Source organism: Anastrepha ludens, chromosome 2, assembly GCF_028408465.1.
Source record: "Anastrepha ludens isolate Willacy chromosome 2, idAnaLude1.1, whole genome shotgun sequence".
In the NCBI taxonomy this organism is placed as follows: domain Eukaryota; kingdom Metazoa; phylum Arthropoda; class Insecta; order Diptera; family Tephritidae; genus Anastrepha; species Anastrepha ludens.
In genome coordinates this window covers 79367832-79389489 of record NC_071498.1, presented here as the reverse complement: position 1 = coordinate 79389489, position 21658 = coordinate 79367832, and the positions used below count along the sequence as shown (strand labels likewise).

The 21658-nt window shown below is 37.9% G+C and overlaps 1 protein-coding gene across 1 annotated transcript in view; it reads right to left on the bottom strand.

The window, feature by feature from the left end:
* The window catches only part of LOC128871934 (homeotic protein Sex combs reduced), an 89323-nt gene that overhangs the window by 61691 nt on the left and 5974 nt on the right, over positions 1-21658 (bottom strand). The window contains exon 2 of the mRNA XM_054114121.1: positions 1805-2815. Within this exon, the coding sequence (XP_053970096.1) occupies positions 1805-2738 (934 nt within the window). The 5' untranslated portion in view covers positions 2739-2815. The remainder of the gene's footprint in view (positions 1-1804; positions 2816-21658) is intronic.

Here is a 21658-nt window from a genome sequence, read left to right as displayed (position 1 = left end):
AAAATGTATACAAATTGAACTTTTGCCTTTTGTTTTGAAATATATTAATTTTCACTTTAAATAAAGATAATATAAAGAAATATTTAAGATAAAATAAAGAAATATTTAAAACCCATTTATTTATTATTTTAAAATATAGTAGGAGGCTGCTCAAACAATATTGATGCAATTTTTTTCGAGCTAAGTCGTTGCCAAGTAATGAATATGTAAATCCCGGAACCCCGGGTTGCACAAACGGGATTCCGAAAATCCCGGGATGATAAATATTACGAATTATTATCTGAATTAAGACACCATCGAGTAAATAGACACCTGTTTTGAGCCCCACAAGAAATCGTACTACTTGGAGGCATTAAGAATTGCAGAAACATTGAATAAAGAATGCCAAGCTCAAATGAGACTAGAGGTATGTTCAAGAATAAAAATAAAATAAAATTTTCTATATAGAATATTTCTTATTTTAAATTTGAAGGAAGTAAAGAGCTCTAATTTCTTTGTGCTGTATTAATAAACCAAATGATTTCAGATTATTCACGATAATTGTTTATGCACTCAGGCATTGCTTAGGGGCTTTGTGCTGAAATCGCTGGTGAAGACGTTGGTACTTCAGTTTTATTATTTATTTGTTTATATTTATGTAGGTATACATGCACATGAACCTATGCCCACATGTTTCCAACTTTCGTAATAAGCCACCACAAAATCGGATGCCTGCATAAGATGGGAAAAAATTATTACCAATTCTGAGTCTATCTGTCTAGAATTTGCGCCAACTAAATACTTGCTCTATACATGCATCCACTTTCAATTATGTTTACGAGTGTGTATGCCTGTCCCTCTGTCTGTCAATGGGTCATGCATTTGTTACCTTCCAGTCAGCAGCTGTGCTCCAGCTATAAGCGAGTCAACCAGCTAACAAAAAACAGACGAGAACCTCATCCAAAGAAGAGTGGGACGAATTGCTAAGCGTCGACTGACACGAAGAAAAATTGTTGATCATTTTTTTCGTTCACAATTCACGCACACGATTTTTCGATTGCCTTTATATTTGAAGACTAAAATAAAACATATTTACTATGGAGAATGTAAGGGTGTATCCCTTGGGTACAACTCCCATTAAGCTGTACCAGCAGAATTCCAATTCTATAATGATTGGTAAGAGCGTGTTGGAGCGCACACGCTGCAATCAGGAGAAGTTAGTCGCACGCAGGCGAGCACTTAGAAATCTGGAAAACTCAGAAGGTGTGCGTGTGCGTGTGCATAAGTGTTAGCTCGGCGTACCTGGTAGAGGTGTAAGGAACATGTCGGGGAAGAGGAGCTTTCTGGCAACATGTCGCTTGACACTTCACCGCACAGTTGCAAGGTGCTGGGAGCGCGGGAAAGTGAAAGTGCTATGAATGTATTGTTTATTTGTTTTGACATAATGCCGCGTTGATAGTTTACTAGCTAGAGGATAGTGATATTCTCTTTTCACTCTTTTCACAGGCCTGTTTAAAAATCGAACTAAGTATTAGACAAAATTTCTAGTTATACATACGTTTCCTGATTTATTGCGTCTGAGCATTGCAGACAAACTGGTGCGAAGGTGGCGCGGACATATGAGCTGGTTAGATAGTTGCGACAACTCTACATTTCAACAAAATAATTTGTCTGTATAGATTTTTTTGTATAAACTTTGAGTATTTTGAAATATACTAATAATTCATAGAATGGCTTCACTTTAATGGATACTGGTTCTAGAAGAGAAGTATTGGTAAAACAATACAAACATACAAGTATTTTAATAACTATATGGCAAACTTACTTTGTCCTAAATGTACCCTTTTCATCCACGGATAGATCTGTGGCGGATTCTTCTTGCAATTGCCACTATTCTGACTACTGCCAGCCTCGTTACCGCTATCACTTTCCGAATCGGAGTCACCACCACCAGGACTGTGCATTGGCACGTTTACATTGACGTTGACATTCACGCCAGCATTACCGACCCCACCACCACCCCCGCTATGATTGTTTGTTATATTAGCTGCAGCTGCCGCCACTGCTAGATTGCCACCCAGTACGCCTTTGTTCAGCGACCTTGCCACACTCTCCACTACTGAGGTGGGTGACAGTTTCGGTGAGATTTCTCGCGTTGACAGATCTTGTGGACTGGCTAGAGATTGTGTGTTAGTATTGTTGTTGCTGGCGTTAGTGTTGTTATTGTTGCCGGTTGGCGTTGAGGGTTCATTGGAGTATTTACAACTAATGTTGGTCTGTTGTGGTGTTGGTTGCTGTTGCGGGTGTTGTTGCGGATGCGGTTGTTGCTGTTGTTGTTGAGCGGCATGCTGCGCCGTCGCATGTGCATGTTGTTGTTGTTGTAGGAGTAGTCGTTGCGGCTGCAATTGAGTGTAGTCCACCATGTCGGGATTCTGTTGGCCGCCGCCACCACCTCCGCCTAAGCTATAGGCCGCTTGGTTGGCGTAATGCGCTTGCGGTGTGTTGGGGTACAGGTTTGGTGAATAGGCGGCAGAAGTTGGAAAATAATCGTTGCCACCGGGAGTGCCAGGACCTGAGTTGCCTTGCCCACCAGAACCGCCTCCACCGCCCGCACCTGGACCGCCATTGCTAGTGGCAGCATTGGTACCTCCACTGGGATTCCCTGCATGATTTTGCTGCGGGTTCATTTGTTGCGGGTAACAAGAAGCGAGCGAATTAACAAACTGATAAGAAGACATTGCAAAACAGTCGGGATCCATGTTGGCTAGCGAATCCAGCGGTCTGATAATCACGTGATCTTCGAATGACTCAAGTCGTGTTTACAACTTTTTAGTATCTGAAAATAAATATAACAATTTTGTTATTCGTTGGGCTTAGACTTTGGAAGGATACAAATGTTGTGCAAAATGAAATTTATTAAAATAGGATTTAGGAAAAATAACACAGAGAGCTGAAAATAGAGAATCAGTTCAATTGAATCAATAAAATTCAGCTGAAATATGCGTGTATAATATTTTTTCGTAGTGGCGCTTCTTATTAAGCGATACGTTTTTCACATAAATAAGTTTTCGGGACTATAGATTTGCGCTAGTAAGAGCTTCAAGAGACAGTTGATCTGTAAAACCACTAACATAAATTTATTTCTTAAGATTCTTAATGAAGGGCTATACCTTTTGCACCCTTAACCGAGGAGCATTTTTGAGACTTGGTGAGAATTTTTGGTTTTCGGCTTTGCTCGTATGTTAAATAAAATGATGTTTTAGTTTGATTTTGTATATTACATGTTGTTGTTGTTGTTGTTGTTGAGGTGGTTGAACATTTCTGAGCTGAAATGCTCCTAATTAGTGACCAGCAGCGTTTTACTACCACTATCTCGTGTGATGATGATGTTTTTTTTGTTTTATTTCCAAGTCAGATCCATTTAGTGAGATCCAAGTAAAGCAGCAAATCCTTTATCTCGATGTCTGAGATCTCCTTAATTTGCTGCAGGAAAGGCTTACCGAAGGATCGGAGTCGTGCCCTGGCTAGTCCCGGACATTCACATAAATAGTGGAACAGACTTTCCTTCGCCCCTTCCGCTTGACAGCTTCTACAGATAGAATTGAAGGGTAGATTGAGTCTAGCTGCATGATCCCCTACTTTCCAATGTCCTGTAAGGGTTGCAGTGACACGTGAAATGTTTGGCCGAGAACATCCTAGCAGGTCATTCGTCCTTTGAATTTTGTATGACGGCCATGTGTTTTTTGTTGTAATACATGTAGGTATTTGCTTCCATCTTCTTTCGGCTAAAGCATGATAGTGTGACGCAATGGATGCTTTTAGTGTGTTCAGTGGGGTGGAGACTGCCACCACCTCTGCTATGTCTAGTGTCCTTTCTTTGCTAGCCCTTTCTTGCTAGCTCATCCGCTATCTCATTGCCCCGTATGTTCCTATGACCGGAGACCGGGAACCCATACGTGTTGTACATACGTTCAAATACCTTTCCAAATTCACCAACGAATAAAAAAGCCTAACAATAAAAATTAGAGGTTAAACTCTTTAAATGTTTTTCAACTTTCTGCAACTGCCGACAAACAGTTGAATTAAGTGTTGAGTGAAGTCAATCATCAATATGTATTAAATAAGCATATCTATTATTTGCACCGGTTGTATCATGGATACTGGTTGGGTGAGTGAACTGAGTTTGTTTCTCTGCCACCATTATTATTCGATGGCTTCTTGATAGCTGTGTTGATGACTGTTACGTGCTTCCAACCACAAGTACCTTGTACGAGTATTATTCGATCGTGAAGAGTAAAAATAAGCAACAGACATTCGTTTGACCTGTTGGCAACAAAAGACGAAACTTACGAAAAGCAACCAGAACAACCAAGTATGCTTAGCATCCAACCAAATTACTTAAAACAAGAATAACAAAATCAGTTTTTCAGGCGAATTTGTCCAGAATAAGGAAGTGTATGAAAAATATATTGCCAACATTTTCTGCTCGTGCTCACAACCTGATGCGGTAGAAAAGTGAATGTAAAACAAGCAGCAAAATTATCGAACACACACATATTAATCTACACAAATTTCGGAACAACATTCAGCATAAACATACGTATATCTACTACATATTTTTCACTGAAGAAGCAACGAAATTGTGGTGAAGGCTACGTACTTGCTGCAGTGCTGTATGTTGTTAGGGGTAGAGCTTGTTTTGCGTTTTTTGTTTTCCTTTACTTGTTGTATTGCGTTTATTACAACAGCCGCGCTCCGTTATTGGGAGAACCTATAATTTGAAGTCAGCGAGCAATTTATGCCAGTGGCATTATCAGAAAATTGAATGCTTGGCGCAATGTCGGTATTGGTAAGGAGCTGGTTTTTATAAAAAAGTGTAAATTGTAGTAATGGGCGGTGAAAATTGGTAAATGTTTTAAAAGCCGTATGACAACAATGGAGAATCTAGAATATATATTTTATATTAAAGAGTTGCAATACATACCTACGTCAATAGGTAACACAATAATAGTAATAATAATAATAATCGTATACATGCATATATTTAAGAGAGTTTGCGGCTTCCACCTCATAACGATTTTAAACTTCCCCTTCGCTAAAGAGCAGCGGTATTCGCGCAAAGCTTATATCATCCTATAATTGACGTGAGGCGGTCTATAAATAAATCTTACCAAAAACCCACTCATAACAAGCATTAAGGGATTAGAGTGAGATTTCTTTGACCGACGAGAGAACGTTTTAATTTTTAGTAAACTATTTTTTTTTGTCGGGACAACTAGCAAGTGCAGCACTCAGACATTAATTAAGTCCATTGTACTACACTTGGATTCCCTTTTAATTTTCTTTAAATCTATCCGATCTCCGAAGAAATCTGAGTAGATCTTGTGGTGCCAAGGAGCCAAATTGGTCGCTTCTTCACACATCAGTGCCAAAGACCTCAAACCTGATTCGAGCGAAGGCGGGGCAGACGCACATGAAGTGGTCCGCCGTCTTGTCCGAAAGTGGCCCGTCATCAGTCCAACCAGCCGTCTGCACTCCCCTCTGCTTAATGACAGAAGGATTCGCGGCAGTCGATCGGACATGACAGGTAGCATAAGTTTAGTCCATCTGCAGCCTCTCTCAGCCTGCCAAGCTCGCTTGTGGGTGGTAGTTACCCATTTGCTAACCGTGGCTTTGATGGCCGCAGAATGGAGTGGCAAAACGTAGCTAAGGAGTCAGAGGTCCCGTTACCCGCGATACCAACGTGTCCCGGGACCCATGTTAGCATCAGGCTATTATGTCTACCGACATAGTTCAGTCTGGCTTTACAGGACTCGACTACCCCTGATGTGGTTGGGGGGCTGTCTAAGGCCATAAGCGCAGCTTGGCTGTCGCTGCAGACACATATAGATCTGCTTCTCCATCGGTTTTTCATCGCACCTTGAACTGCATACACCTCCGCTTGAAACACAGATGCATGCATTCCAAGTGCAGTTTTGTCCCGCTGGATTTCACGTCGACCCCAGAGCCGGAGCCATGCTCGGTTCTGGAGCCATCCGTAAAAATGCGAAAACAGTAAACTAACTAGTCAACAATAACAAATAACTCTCCGCTTGGGGTTTTGGTAGTTCTTTACGTACTATTTCGCAATTATAACCACCAGCCGTACATATGAATTAATGTGAATGTGCCTAGGGAACCCCCCATTTTTTGGAACAACATCAAGGCATACTTAAAAAGTTAGACTATATAGATGTTCGTCCCGAGCACCTCTCACAAATACAATATAAAAATTTCTTAAAGAAATTACTCGTCCATTCAAGAGACAGCAAGACAAAACCGGCTTGTACTTATATGGGTTCCGGGACCCTCTGGTGTTCAAGGAAATGAAATTGTTGACGAATTGGCCAACCGTGGATCAGCGGTGCCCCCACAGGGGCCAGAGCCAATAATCGGAATCAGTTCCGCAGGAATCAAGAACTGGATGAGCGATTATGTAGGCAATCTATATAAAGAGCGATGGTCCGGTCTGGAACGCTGCAGAACTGCAAAGTGTTTTGTGAGAAGTCCGAACAGAAAACTGTCAAACTTTCTACTAAAACTTAGAAGGAAAAACATTCGGTTGATGGTCGGCATCATTACAGGACACAACCCATGGGGTCAGCATATGACCACCATTGGAATCATCGAGGACCCGGTATGCTTGTCATGCATGGAGGAGGCGGCTACGAGTACTGGGTTCCGATGTCATTAGAATGAGTAAGATTCGTTCTCTAAAACTGGAGGATATTTACAGATTTGCCAAAGAATCAGGAAAATTCTCACAGGACTAACTATCTCTATCTCTGTCTCTATTCTTTCCTATCTCTTTCTCTGATACTTTCCTCCCTCCCTCCTTGACTATCTACCCCCTTTCCAGAGTTTTAAATACAATGGGCTCTTTAGCCTGAGTGTTTTAGGAGCCACCAAATCTCCTGGTGCTCCTTGGCTCGACCTTTTCAAATTTCAATTTTAACCTTTTCAATGGTTTCGTGTTTCTCACAGAATTAAAATTATGAAGGAAAAAAAAATTTCTTATTTCGACTGCTAGTTAAATAAAATAAGGGATACAATGGCATTTATTACTATTACTGGCTATCCGAATGGTTTGGTGCGTAACTGTCATTCAGCAGTGCGTAGGCTCGAATCTGAAAAAGAAAAATGACAGAAAGGATTTTTTCTAATAGCGTGCCTCGGTAGGCAATGGCAAACCTCCGAATGTATTTATGGCATGAAAGAGCTCCTAATAAAAACCATTTGCCGTTCGGAGTCGGCTTTAAACTGTAAGTTCCTCCATTTGTGAAACAAATAGGTGGAGGAGCTCGTACAGAAACCTAACAGAGGTGTACGTGTCGACTAGTTATTTATTTTTATTTACATATATCATTAAAGAAACGATTGTTTTAGAAAATTATTGAGAAACTATCTAAATTGTAATAGGTATATTTGTAGTATTGAAAAGTTTTTTGATTAGAAAGGTAGCAGTATTGACTAATTCAATGAGCATATTTGGAGTAGTGTGGCCGTATTCAGATAGGGTTTTCGGATCCTACATTTATTTCATGCTTTTGTTTCGGACGCCATTGTTTGATAGGGCTTATCTACACAGATAATGTTTGTTTTAGTGGGGAGTGCAAAATTTGTTAAATTGGAAAACTGTTTCGAGATGTTTGCAAAGCAACTGATCTTTTTCTTGTTAGTGGCAGTGTTAACCGGTAGCTTAAAGTTTTTATTCGCTGTCAAAAGAAAATAACTATGGGTTCCATGAGTTTCTTTACAAATGTTTTGAAGTATTATTGCTGCTTCTGATTTGCTAGAGCTTGCTTTGGTTAATTCTCTGCATTTTCCGATTTAAACTTTGTGGTAGGAGATTTAAAGGTCTGTAATTCTCTCTGTCATCTTTTTTCAGTGATAAGACGCTTGATTTTACCGTAAGTTTTTTTCTGCCACAGGCTTTGGTGTAGCTATTACGGCGGCTGCTATAATCATATTAGAAAAGTTATATCCCGGGGTGAATTTTGAAATCTCGGAATAACTTTAAAATATCTTGAAATCCCGTGATAGAAATTTTCCGCCTATATATCCCTATTATGTACATTTGTATGCAAATACTTATATAAACATAAAAACAATTTTTAGCAGTGTATCCACAATTACGAAATACAGTAAAAAGTAAAAGAATTCGGCTTCATCTTACACTTGCGATCTACTTTACCCGAATTCATGGAAGAAGTGGAAAACAAAAGCGCGTTAGCACAATTTAGCTTATCGATTAATGTAGCAAAAAAAAGTTAAGCACAACATAAAGCAGTGAAAGAGGAGTTCCAAACACTACATGAAGGCATGTAAGTATATGTAGGCACTCGTACTTGTATAGCTAGTTAGGAGTTGGCTCGCTGGTGGGGAAAGCAGTATTGTTGATTTGGTTGTGTTTGCAGAAACCCAGGTTTGTCCGCCATGGGGCTGAGAAGAAGAGTAATGCATGTGTGGGTTTTTTAACCAAATCATGCTGTGGCAAAAAAGGCAAACAATTCAATGCACAACAAACATATTAAAAAGGAGTTTCTTGCCGTAGCTGAATTGGCGTTTTGCTAAATTATTTCTGCTTACTGGTATGAAGATAGAAGTAACTTATTCTTTATGTATTTTTATCGGCTGAATGGACTTTAATAATTGGTTAAGGTTCTTAACCTTAGATGCAATTACGTAATCTTGTACGGAGTAGAAGTTACTAAGGTTAGTAATACTTAATGAAATAAGATAGCGGATTTGAAAGGAAAAGTCATCCACCTGGCTCTATAACTATTTTTATAGCTTAGTTTTACTTTTATAAACACATTCATATATTCAATATTTCGTAATTAAAGTCACACATATAGAGCAAACACATACATATCTTTGAATACCATAACAGCTTTGTTGATAATTTCCAGATTAGGGGCGTTTAAAGTGGTTTTGCTCTTTCTTAGCACGCAACAGTCCTTGTGTAAATTTGACCACAACATAGATTAATTTTATGAATAATGTGAAGCTCAATGAAAAACTTCTGGAAAATGCTCGAAGTTATGAAAAAATTTGTGAATTGAGTAGCAAAAGCCATGACTCGCATGGCGCTGAACTGATGGTGCTAACTGAAGTAGTAAACATTGCCGGCGAAACAACGAAAATTCTATTGCAGAAAGATTGAGCGTGATTTCCAAAAGAATCTGCGGAGTCTACAGAAACAACGAACTGTGAACAACAGGCTTCGGTATTTCGGGGCACAATTTTTAGTCACCCTTAATCGGGCTGCAGATATTCATTTAAAAGAACTGATGAGATTCATCAGAGACACTGGGTAGTTCAAGGAGGAATAAATAGGTACTAAAACTATGATACGAGAGTTGTTATTTGTATTTGTGTCCTAACAAGGGAAAAAATGAACAATGATATGGAATCCTTCGATTAGAGATGCCTGAGGATGTGCATCTAATATAGTTGGACGCAGACGAAATTGCAGCAGTAATAATAACTCGAAATATTAACGAAGCCAAAGGAAGTCAAATCATGTGATGACCCGAGTACAGCAATGACGAGACGACCACGGATTAAAACTGGCGTCAGAGGAAACAGAGCTAATCCTTCTAGTCAACAGATGTGTCCATTAGAAGTAGGTTAGGTTAGTTAGGCGCTCTATACTGCCACTTTATCGACATAATACCTAGGAGTGCAAAAAAACTGAAAATTAACTTACTGGTCACACATAAACTATGCTGCCACTAGAGTTGTTGAGTAAGCGGCATGTTAAGTAAACTCATCCATCGCACACCTTGGAGGAGCAGCTCAAAGCTAGCGAAAACTTTTAATGGTCACGACGAACTCTTCTATACGGATGTGAAATATGGGCAGATCCGCTAAGGGTGAAATTCCGAAAAATGAGATGGGTAAAATTCCGATGAAAACTTTACAACCTGTGCAACGCACCTGTGCTCTCAGAGTGGCTTCTTTACATGAACAGTATGAAAAGCAGCGGTTTTAGTTATCAGCGGAACCATCCCTATTGACGCATGCCGATGATATTGACATTATCGGCCTTAACAACCGCTCTGTTAGTTCTGCCTTCTCCAAACTGGATAAAGAGGCAAAACGAATGGGTCTGGTGGTGAACGAGGACAAAACGAAGTATCAGTGGCTACGTTGGTTGGGTCATATCGTCCGAATGACTACAAGCGCTCCGGCTCTCAAAGTATTCGATGCGGTACCAGCTGGTGGTAGCAGAGGAAGAGGAAGGCGGCCTCTGCGTTAAAAAGATCAAGTGGAGAAATACTTGACTTCACTTGGTGTGTCCAACTGACGCCTGTTAGCACGAGAAAGAAACGACTGGCGCATTTTGTTAAACTCTGCCAAAATCGCGTAAGCGGTTATCGCGCCAATTAAGAAGAAGAAGGAACCATCCCTATAGATCTTCTAGCACAAAAGCGCAAACGAAGATGGCAGGCAAAAATCTCAGAAATTCTCAGGCTGGGAAGAAAGCACGGAGAAGCTAACTATTTCCTCATACAGTTTTTGCCTGGATCCGAGTCCTTTCGCAAGTATTTGTGGCGAATGCGAAAGGTGAACCTACCAAATTGCATTTATGATATACTGAATATGATGATGCGGAGCACACCATTTTAAATGTGAGAGGTGGAATACAAAGCGAACAGCTCTGTAACGAGTTGTTGTCTTGAAGAAATAATCGAGGAAATAATGATACGCGAAAGAGGCGGGGTTGGAAGAAAAATCCAAGCGAAGAGGTGGGCTGTTTTTAGTGGAATCACAACATTCGTAGTAGAGACGGTTACTATATGGTGCGAAGGCACATTTAACCCAATCTCACCGCCGCTCGTAACACAATGGGGTTACAATTTTGGCCTATATAAGAGTAACTTTGGCTCCCACGTCTTAAAAGATTCGGCATCAAAATTTCCTCCGCTAATTTTAATGGTGTGTTGATTTTTCTTATACTACCAACACAATCTTAGTTTTGTCATACGCCAATCAGCTTTTTCGGAGTTTGGCCAAGTTGGTCCTTCCATTTTTAGCTGGCGCCTAGATGTTGTTCCACAAGCCATACTTAATACAGCAAATCATCTGATTACTTCAAAATTGATGGTTAATGGTTCGATGTTGGCCACATCATCTAAATTCTTCCTATCAATGCATAACCTCACTTCGCGATCGTAAATTTCTCCATTATTGAGAGAAAGTAATCATTGTACGATTACAACCTGGGTATTCTTCGTTTCCATAAACTGCTCTGATCTCTTTTTGTATGAGTAGTGGCTTAAAAATCTTTGCAGGTGTTAAGATCGAATTTAAATTTTCCTGACAAACATCCGATAAGCCATGCAAACGCAGCTCGGACATACTTATTTATATGGGTACTCGCATATACTCACTGGAATGATATACGACCAACAACGGCCTGCGTTGAACTAAGAGCCGGCAAAATTCAATATTTTTAGTTTTGGTAAAATCAACGTCATCAAATGTAACAATAAATTTTATTTAGTATCACTTAAAATTGGCTTCGTTTAATTTACGAGTAAAAGTTCGTGCGACATGCAGTTCAATTGGTGTTAATTAAATCCATGAATAATAAATACTTCGAATGCAAATGAAAGCGAACTAGAATACATTTTTGAGACAACCCAAGGCGTTCGAGCATTTCATTAGATTGGCGCTTAAATACCGAAGCATACATACGCATATGTACGCATAAGTACAAACATATTCGCATTTAAATGTATATCAAACTGTAGAGTGATCTTCAATTCAGTTCAGCTGTAGCGACCGCCATCGAGGGAAACTATCAGCTCAAGATCTGCATTCAATACAAAGTATGTACAAACAAAAACGCGCGCAAACTTAATAGTTGCTGGCTGACTATTTGTTTTTTGGTTGGTTGGTTGGTTGGTTGCTTGGATGCTTGGTCGCTTAGTTCGTTTGACTCGAACCCGACTTTCGTCTGCGCGGATGATTGTCTACTGAGAAAGCAATAAATTATTTCAATTCATTGCTGCGACAGTTGGGCATTTACTTAATCGTATATGTTTGCTTCCTCATATTCGCAGTTCACACTTGAGGTAAGCGTACACATGCATACACACATAGACACAATATCTAGCAAATATTCAAACATACATACATGTGTGCATGATGAGCATGCCCATACACATATAAATACGTACATACTCGTATATTATATTTAAAACTCTTGATGCGCTCTGGTGAAGGACTTTTACTCCTAAAAGGGAATATTTGTTTTTATAAATATGTATGAGTATAATTGCATTTGACTTGCGGGTCGACCCTTCTCCTTTGCGCAAGTAAATATTTTTAATTATAAGATCATTATGCAATTTGATAAAAATCAAACCGCAGAACGAATTCGGAATGAAGCAGGTAAGGGCAAACATCCTTTGATGGCATTATTTTCTTTTGGGCGAACTCTGGTTGGTTGGCTCTGAAAATACAATAAATCAATAAAAATCGACGCTTAGAGAAGGTTTTTTATTGTAATGTGACATACATTTATTTATGAATGCGTAAGTGTCTTCTAGCATTTGTTTGCATCTACTCGACCTTATTACTTGCGTGAACTTGGAAAAAGAATTGAAATTTCCGTAGAAAATCTTCGAAAGGATATCTATGGCTAATTTAAATATACCACAAAAATTTCCCATCTTAAAACCTTTTTAATATATAAATAGTAAATAAATGAATAGCAGCTGCTTTCATTTCTATACCAAACTGTTTTGAAATATTATATTTAGCTCAATGCGAATAATAGCTATTGGCTGAAAAGTCAACCTGATTTATTTGAATACATGCATACTAGGGCGGGTAGATTTAAAAATCGCTCATTGCTCTGCGAAAATCGTATTCTAGTGATCAAAATAAGAAACTTTGCCGAAGGAACCATACCTCTAAAACGAATTCTGATGTCCCCCAATTTCAAAATATCACCATATTTGGCCTTTACATGAAAAAATCTGCTAAATGGCTATGTTTTTTCTTTATTTTTATTTATTTATAATAATATTTATTATTTATTTATAATAATATCTATTTTTTCTCTTAAGAAATTTATTTAGTCGGAACATATGCAAATAAAAAAATTAATTTAAGTGAGTTATAGAAAAGAAACTAAAAAGTTCGACCCAAATTGGGGGACATCAGAATTCGTTTTAGAGGTATGGTTCCTTCGGCAAAGTTTTTTATTTTGATCCCTAGAATATGATTTTCACAGAGCAATGGGCGATTTTTTTGCCGCCCCACAAAAGACACTAAAAGTTCGATCCAAATTGGGGGACATCAGAATTCGTTTAAAAGGTATGGTTCCTTCGGCAAAGTTTCTTATTTTGATCCCTAGAATATGATTTTCACAGAGTAATGGGCGATTTTTTTGCCTCCCCACAAATCGACCCGCCCTAATGCATACATTTGTACAAGTATGTATATAATGACATGTACATCGTCAGCTGTATACAGCTGTATGCTACCTCCCACAAAACTTAGTTCCAAATTCGATACCCACACACAAGTCTGTCCGGCTACGGAGCTCAAGCTTAGAACCAGAAACAATTTTAGTTAAAGGTTAACACTAATACTTCTGGATATTTTATTGATTTTTGTGAAGCTTTCAAATTTCTTTACCGGTTTATTTAATTGAAAATGTATTTGTTTTACAATATCAATATTTATAAACAATTTCGATGGAGCTCATAGAGGTTTTTGTTTTTATTTTGCAGAACTCACTTTCTTAATATAATACATCTATGTAATGTACATAGATTTTAAAACACTAAGAGAAAATAACCCTAGCTTACAACTAATCACTAACTTCGCGTTATTATTTATGCAATAAATTATAACTTTTTTACAAAAAACTGTCGTTGCATATTTATTGTCAACATAGGCGGTGTTTCGCTCTCGTATATTTGCCCACAATGTGAGCATACAGACGAATAAGACCTGGCACGTAACAACCTATACATCCGCATACAAACATCCATGCATACAAATATCATATAATAAAACGTCCAGGGCAGTTGCGCACGCGCATTTGCTGCCACCATTCAAAGTCATAGCAGCAGTACCGCTCACTCACTTTACGAGTATATGTATGAGCCGTGCCAATCCATTCAAAAATATGTGTTTGTGTGTCACTCTGTTTGTTCACAGCCCATTAAAAAGACATAAAAATTTGTAAGCACCTCATAAAAACAGTCATAAATATTTTTTCATCCATTTTTGTTTTTGCGTTATGAGTGGTTTGTTCACTGGATGTTCGGTTATTTATTTATTTCTGTTGTTGTTGGTATTCGTATTGCAAGTACTCATAATTTTCAGGGCATTAAATTGTTTTTCAATTTTCGTGTCATTATTATTGGTGGAGTGGATGGTGCCGTTTATGGTGATAACATGGTTATGAGCAATCGAAATGGCTTTTCCCATAGCAAAGTGACTCTGCATGGTGGCCATTGTTATCCTGTTTACACCATTGATGTAGAGGCTCTTTTTGGATAGGCTGAAGTGGGTGCTAATGTTTTTTGTTTTGTTGTGGTAATTGTTGTCCGTATTTGCCTTTGATTTTTTTATGTTGGTTGTCAGTGTGATATTTATGTATTTGGATTCAGCACTTTTATTGTTATTAAAAAATTATGCAAATTAGATGCAGGATATGGCAAGGATATTCTCATGTTATGTGCGCGCTGGAAGTTTGTAAGCATTCTGGGTTTGATTTGCTTGAAATTAGGCAATGGGGATTAAATTAGTTAAATTAAAATCGTTGCCTAGATATATGAGGACAGAGATCGTAAACATGGAGAAAAATCGCTTTACGTCATGAGAGTTTTAAAACATATTCACTGTTGGTCAGCGCCTTGAAATGTGTGCCTCAAACAAATACTTTAAGTTCGGCCTAAATATGTCCGATTTTAAATATTGTAAGGTCAAAAGCTGTAAACTATATAAGTAAATGATGCAGTGAGGTTGCAAAATGAAGCTCATATAGCCTTTTGAAAACGTTTTTAGAAAACATGTTCCCCTCATTTTTCTTTATACAGGCTTCCCGGTGGCAGAATTGGGAATTAGAAACTAAATTAAAAAAGAATTTGGTTTTTATAAGAATTATTTTCTCAAAATGTTGACCGTAACGCCGAATATACTCTTGGAATCAAGACTCTGTACTCTATGTCATACGCTGGATAAATGATGTGTGGATGCCATTAACCGCGCGAACGATGTTTTTTTTTGTGGTCGCTGGATTTGTTTCATAGACTTTACTTTTGAGGTGCGTAGTGAAGTTAAATCGATCTGGGTGGCAGGTTATGTCACCGAAACGACTGTCAGTTTGCAGGGAAGCGATCACGCAGTATCGCCATGGTCTCTCTGGCCGTGTGCGGTCATGCTGAAAACCATCAGTTTGTATGTACTAAAGGAAGGATGTTCTCTCATTATTGGCAGAAAAAAAATTGCTTGCCCTAGACGATTTTCAAAACAATATGGTCTAATTATTCCACTGGCCGACAATTCACAGCAAACCCTCACCTTGGGAATGTGAAGTGGCTGTTGATGTTTTAATAGTCGGTGACCAATTGCGACAATTTTGCTTATTTACACTTTCATTTAAATGAAAATGGGTTTTAACAGAAAAAATCGCAGACATTGTAATAGTTAAGCACTCGCATGATTTGAATTTGAAAGGGGTGAAACTTAAGACCCTCAATAATAATTTTTGGAAATCCCAGGTCATCTCCTCTCTGACGCGGACTGACGCGGATTATCATGAAAACTTGTAGCGACAAATTTCAGCTTTTTATATTTGTTCTCGGACTCCCACCGAACTTGTTGCTCAATTTCTAATATCCTGTGGGGCAGACTCAGGCTTATAGCCCATTGTGATGCCGATGCTTAAGCCAGCGCTCCCAATTAAAAATTGAGATATTTTTCTTATTATATTTTGCATACTTTCAGACGAAATGGTTTGAAAAGCAATGAAATTAAAATACAATTTGAACGGAGTGTGAGAGGACCAGGATGCCTGTTTTTTGACCTTTCCAAAACGGGATCAGGAGGGTTGAAAGCAACAACATTGGAATTATTCGCCAGTAAAATTATTAAAAGCCCATAAATTCCAAACCCACAACATTTTGGTGTACGTGGATCGCTAATTACAAATAAGATAATCAAGATATCAGATTTCCAGTAGGAGGAAGTTGAGATGCCTCGTTACGTATATGACGCTAGGTTTCTAAAAATTAAAATGACGATTAAAACAATAAATCATTGGCGCGTACACTTCTGGTAGGTGTTTGGCCGTGCTTCTCCTCTTATTTGCGGCCTGCGCGCTGATGTTGTTCCACAAATGGAGGGACCTACAGTTTTAAGCCGACTCCGAACGGCAGATATTTTTATGAGGAGCTTTTTCATGGCAGATATACACTCGGAGGTTTGCCATTGCCTGCCGATGGGCGATCGCTATTAGAAAAAAGTTTTCTATTGATGATCATGCAAGGAGATTCGAACCTACACACTTCCGAATGGTAGTCACGCACCAACCCATATGGCTTGCATCAATACAAGTAATTAAATTAATTCAAGAGATATTCGACACTCGTATTGACTAATTCAAGTATTTGCTTATTATTATTTCTTTATTTGAATTACTTTTGCATAATTTTTTACTTTTAGATATTATAGCTACCATAGAGGGACGCCATTTTGAAATTTTCGAAAACGTCAAAGTATCAAAGTGTTTGGTTGACCGTACGATTTGAGCCGCATCACACCTTTTTCTGTTGAGTTTGTGATCCGGTTGACGCGAAATATCCCATAATCATATATACATACATACATATATACATGTTTTATTTATCTTTTTTGTAACACTCCATTGTACACCGCGCTCAATTCATTTTATATCGAATGTATTGTATGTTATGAGCACTTTTCAACAACTATAAATATATTTTTTTTTAATTCCGTTCAGCCAGAAGCATTTTTCCTACAAGTACATATGCACATTCATATACTCGTACCACATTGCTGTGTGTAATTTACTTTTCTGCTGGATAGCATGTAAACTTCTTTTGAGCCGTTTCGCAAGTGTAAACAAATGTACACCAGCACTTATTGTACAATATGTGACTCTTGAAATTTCCTTTCGAATGTATTATAATGGAAATAGCAGTAAATATTCGCCAAAAAGTTTGCGTGATTCTGATGTCGTTTTCATTTTTGATTTATAATCATAAACGAACAAAGTTGAAATGCCCTTATGACAGTTTTTTGGTGATTATAGCAGTTGCTATTTTATTAACGTTAGCTTCTGTTATTAGCATCGAAACTGCTTTGAATCACTTGATGAGAAATGACTTATGTGCCTCAACGAGTTGAAATTCATTGAAGAGCGACAAAAAATAAAAACAAAAATAAATAAAGTAGGCATTGCGCTATGCGGCCGTCGTAGTCGAGTGTACCTGTGCGTGACTGCCATTCGGTTGGACTGGGTTCGACCCTATTATGGATATGAAACGTCAAATTATAGAAAAACGTTTTTGGTAATGGCGGTCGCCTCACGGCAGGTAATGACAAATCGAAACCTCCGAGTGTATTTTTGCCATGAAAAGGCTTCTCACAAAAATTATCTGCCATTCGGAGTCGCATAAAATTGTATGTAGGTCCCTTCACTTGTAGGACAGCACCAAAACGTACACCACAAATTAAAGGAGAAGCGCGGCCAAACACATAGTAAAATATGTGCTTTTTATGTGCTATATTTAATTTCAAAAATTCTGGACTGTACCAAAATTGTACAAATGTCAGCGCAGCGTTGCGGCAAATGAAAAAGAAAATAATAAAAAAATTCCAAATTGCAGTTCTGATTACGATTACAGCACGAAAAATTGAAATGAATTCGCTATAACGACACCATTCATGCAGTGCGGCAGAAAATACAGGAACAAACGTTTTAAAAATTAAAAAAAGGGAAGAACAAAATGTACATGCGAGTAGATCTGTTGACGTCGGAAGTTATTTCGGCAATTCTTTTGCTATTTACGAGGTTTACAAAGTGCAATTTTCGCAGCAAGCGGCTATTCATTCTGTGTATTGGTGTGTTGGTGTGTTGGTGAGCGGTGCCAGTTTGATTAGCTGCGGGTAATCGTAAATGGCATTTGTTGAGCCACATTATGCAATAGTTTGTATTGGTTGGATTGCACTACCGCAGTGCACATCCCTTTGAGTATCTATTTGCATGCCACCCGCTGGACATCTTCAAAGTGCGCAATAGGCCGAGAACAGTGAGTGGGCGCGATTTGTCTAATTGTGAGTCTGCTAAGTGTATGTGTAGATACTCGTATTTTAGCACAGACATATGGACTAAAGAGTCACTTTCACTTTCTCTCGATGGGACTATCGGGCCAGTTCTTATGTGGATAACATGTGGGTTTCTCACATTAGGTATGAAATTCAAGTGTTTCCATTTGTAGGAAAACTTTATGCGTGCATTTTCCAAGTCATCCATAACAAAGTAGCTTATGTCTTTATTGGAGTGTGCATACGCGTGGATGTGCCTGTAAATTCCCAGTATATACATATATGTATACGTTAGTACTTGCTATATATAATATAAGTAGTTGCACACCCAAATCAAGAAACTTTTCAAACTGTGATCAGCATGACTTCCTTTGTATTTCAAAAATACGAGCCGATAGAGGTGAAGTGCTCTCGTGTCTTGGTAGCCAACCCATTTTGGTCAGCTGAATCGAAATATTTTACATATTTACCAAATTGCAACACACGGCGCCACAGATAAGGACAGTTCAGTTCGAGTCTGACGGAGTTGGTAAAATAAAATATATTAGCCTCATTTGAATTGGCTTGTTATGTACTTTTTCATTTTGTTCTATGGTTGCGCCGCTTTCATAGTATTTCACTCACAATGTGTATGTGTGTGTGCCTATATACGTGTGTGTGTGTGTATATATATACAAACATATATGCGTTTTTTGTCTTTTGTTTCTTCTGACATTCGCTTCCTCGATCTTAATTATTTAGAAAACGCATGCATTCATTTTAATGAAGTGAAAATTCCTCTATTCGATAAGTGACACGCAAATTCTCCCAACAGCGAAGTTACAGTAGATGGTTGTGTAGTAAAAAAAAACATGTGCTGCATGTTATTTATTACAATACATTTGCAGCGTAGTTTTCAATTTCAGTAAAGTATGTTTTTGATGCACAAACATATTTTAGTTCGTTGAAATGCTCCTTATTTTAGATATCAATATTTTTTATGAATTAACTTCAGTTTTGAATTATTGGTATTTATTAAAGAAAATTATATTAAGTTGTACTAAACCATTCGTAAGTGTATGAATCTCCGGGCATGAAACTCCGAATGATAAAAGTGTATTTTTGCCATGAAAAAGCTCCTCATAAAAAACCATCTGCCGTTCGGAGGCGTTCAATTTATGGAAAAACATCAAAACGCACACGACAAATAGAAAGAAAATGTAGATAATGTAAGGGCAGATAATGTAGTAAAATAACCCAAGAGCTACTGTAATATAAAGATTTCAACCCTGAACCGATCATCTTCGTCGATGAGATAACAGAGTGTTGCTCATTTTACATTTTCGTAAAAATAGGCTGAAGAGCGAATCGCTATAAAATATATGTAACAGAAATCATGAAAAACAATGGAGGCGACTTATTTTTCATGATCTTTTTTATTTAAGGTTTATTTCTATTAAAAGTAGTGTGGCAAACTTATATGCTACATTTTTCATATAAAAAATCGAGAATAAAAAGGACTACCTCGATATGGCAAGATTGCATTTTAAAATGTAAAATAACGCTACACTTTAAGGGTTAAAATTTGTAATAACCTATAAGTACATAAAGCCTTTATAAAAATGGAAATTGTATTTGGCCGCACTTTGACTGGCAATTATTGTAGAGTTAAATAAATGAAACATTCCCTTACCAATAGGGGAGATCGTGAAGTAATTCATACTCAATTTCGATACTTTTCTCATTTGGATTAGTATATAAAGGATTTTGTTTTTAATAAACGGCAAAACAAATCAATAAAGGTCGATTTTTTTGTTTATTCATAACTTTTAATGTTTATAAATAATCTCGGACCTATCCATAGCTGCTTCAAATGAGAAAAGCAACATCCAGTTGGTCCATTTCTGTTTGAAGCTTAGTTAAATGTATCGAATTACTTTGATAATAAAGCGCCGAGAATCTTCAGTCCCAGTTGGTTTTATCCGAAAATACTCCAAAGTAGGTAGGTATCTAGGTGAAATGGTTGAAGTACCAGACTGGCATTCCCCAAGTAGCACTAAAGCGCCGTTTTGATACCATTATGAGGCCTCCAACGGACAGATATCCAGAGCTAACCAAAGCTGTTGATATAATGGAGATATCATGTGAATCAGGTTGGAGCACTGCCCCAGGCTATCGAAGAAAGTAGCACCCAGTGACCTTGATTGTCCGGCTGCCAAACTCGGACATTTACAGAGAAAGTGCTCAATAGTCTCCTTCTCTGATCCCCACGACTTCTGTAATGGAGATTAAATGATAAATCCAGCTTTTCTTACGTGAGTGCGGATCAACGGTAAGCACAGCTACAAGTTTGGAAGTTGAATGGCGTGGCGCCCCACAACTATCTGTGTCCTGATACTCCAAAGTAATCAAATCACAAATCTATTCGCCCTAGAAATTCAACGTGTTTAGAACTTCAACGTCTAGCGATCTGCATGGCATAAAATTCAGTTGTTAGTTAGGCAGTTAGTGCCGCTGCAAATCCGGCAATTTTGTTCATTCACTATGCCACTGTCTCAGTATGTTTTCCATGTATGGTATGTATTTTTAAAATAGATTTTCATGATTTATTAACGCAATTCGAATGTAGTCGTATTCAGGTGCAAGGTGGCGCAATATTAATCATCTAATTTTGTTTTTGAATATATTTTTTACTAAATAAAAAAATGTTTTGTAGTGATGCAAATCTTTACTTAATCCTTACGCGCTCCATTGCTTGTCTGTTTATATACTGCAGTTGTCTAATTTCGAAGTGTCAAATAAGATTTGCGTACGACGCCATGGGTTGAAATAATAATAATAAAAATTGAAATAATAAAATAATAAAGTAATAAATCTTGAATTAAATAATTTTGCGCCACCTTGTGTATACTTGGTGTGTACACCGCTTGTTGGGTGTTTGGCTGAGCTCCTGGTCTGCTCTTTTGACAGATGTCACTTCCACAAGTTTTTTATCTCTCAAAAAATCCTGCGCTGAGGATCGCTCAACAAAACACAAATTATTTATTACTAATTCAAATGTATTGTATTGCCTTCAAATTATACTCTTTCGGAAATAGCAAATTTGATTTGAAATTGAATAATCTAATCATTAAGCCATTCTTCAAATGCATTTTTCGGAATAGACTTCAGATCTCGTTCCCAATAATAGCCGTGAGAAATGGTGTGTTTTTGGCGTACAAAATCAAAGAATTGTAAATCTGGTCTTCATTGATGAATTAAATTTTTCTCAAATTATGCTCGACTTTACGTTTTCATTTTTTATTTTTATTGTTTCATTAATTTGTGTTCTATGAGA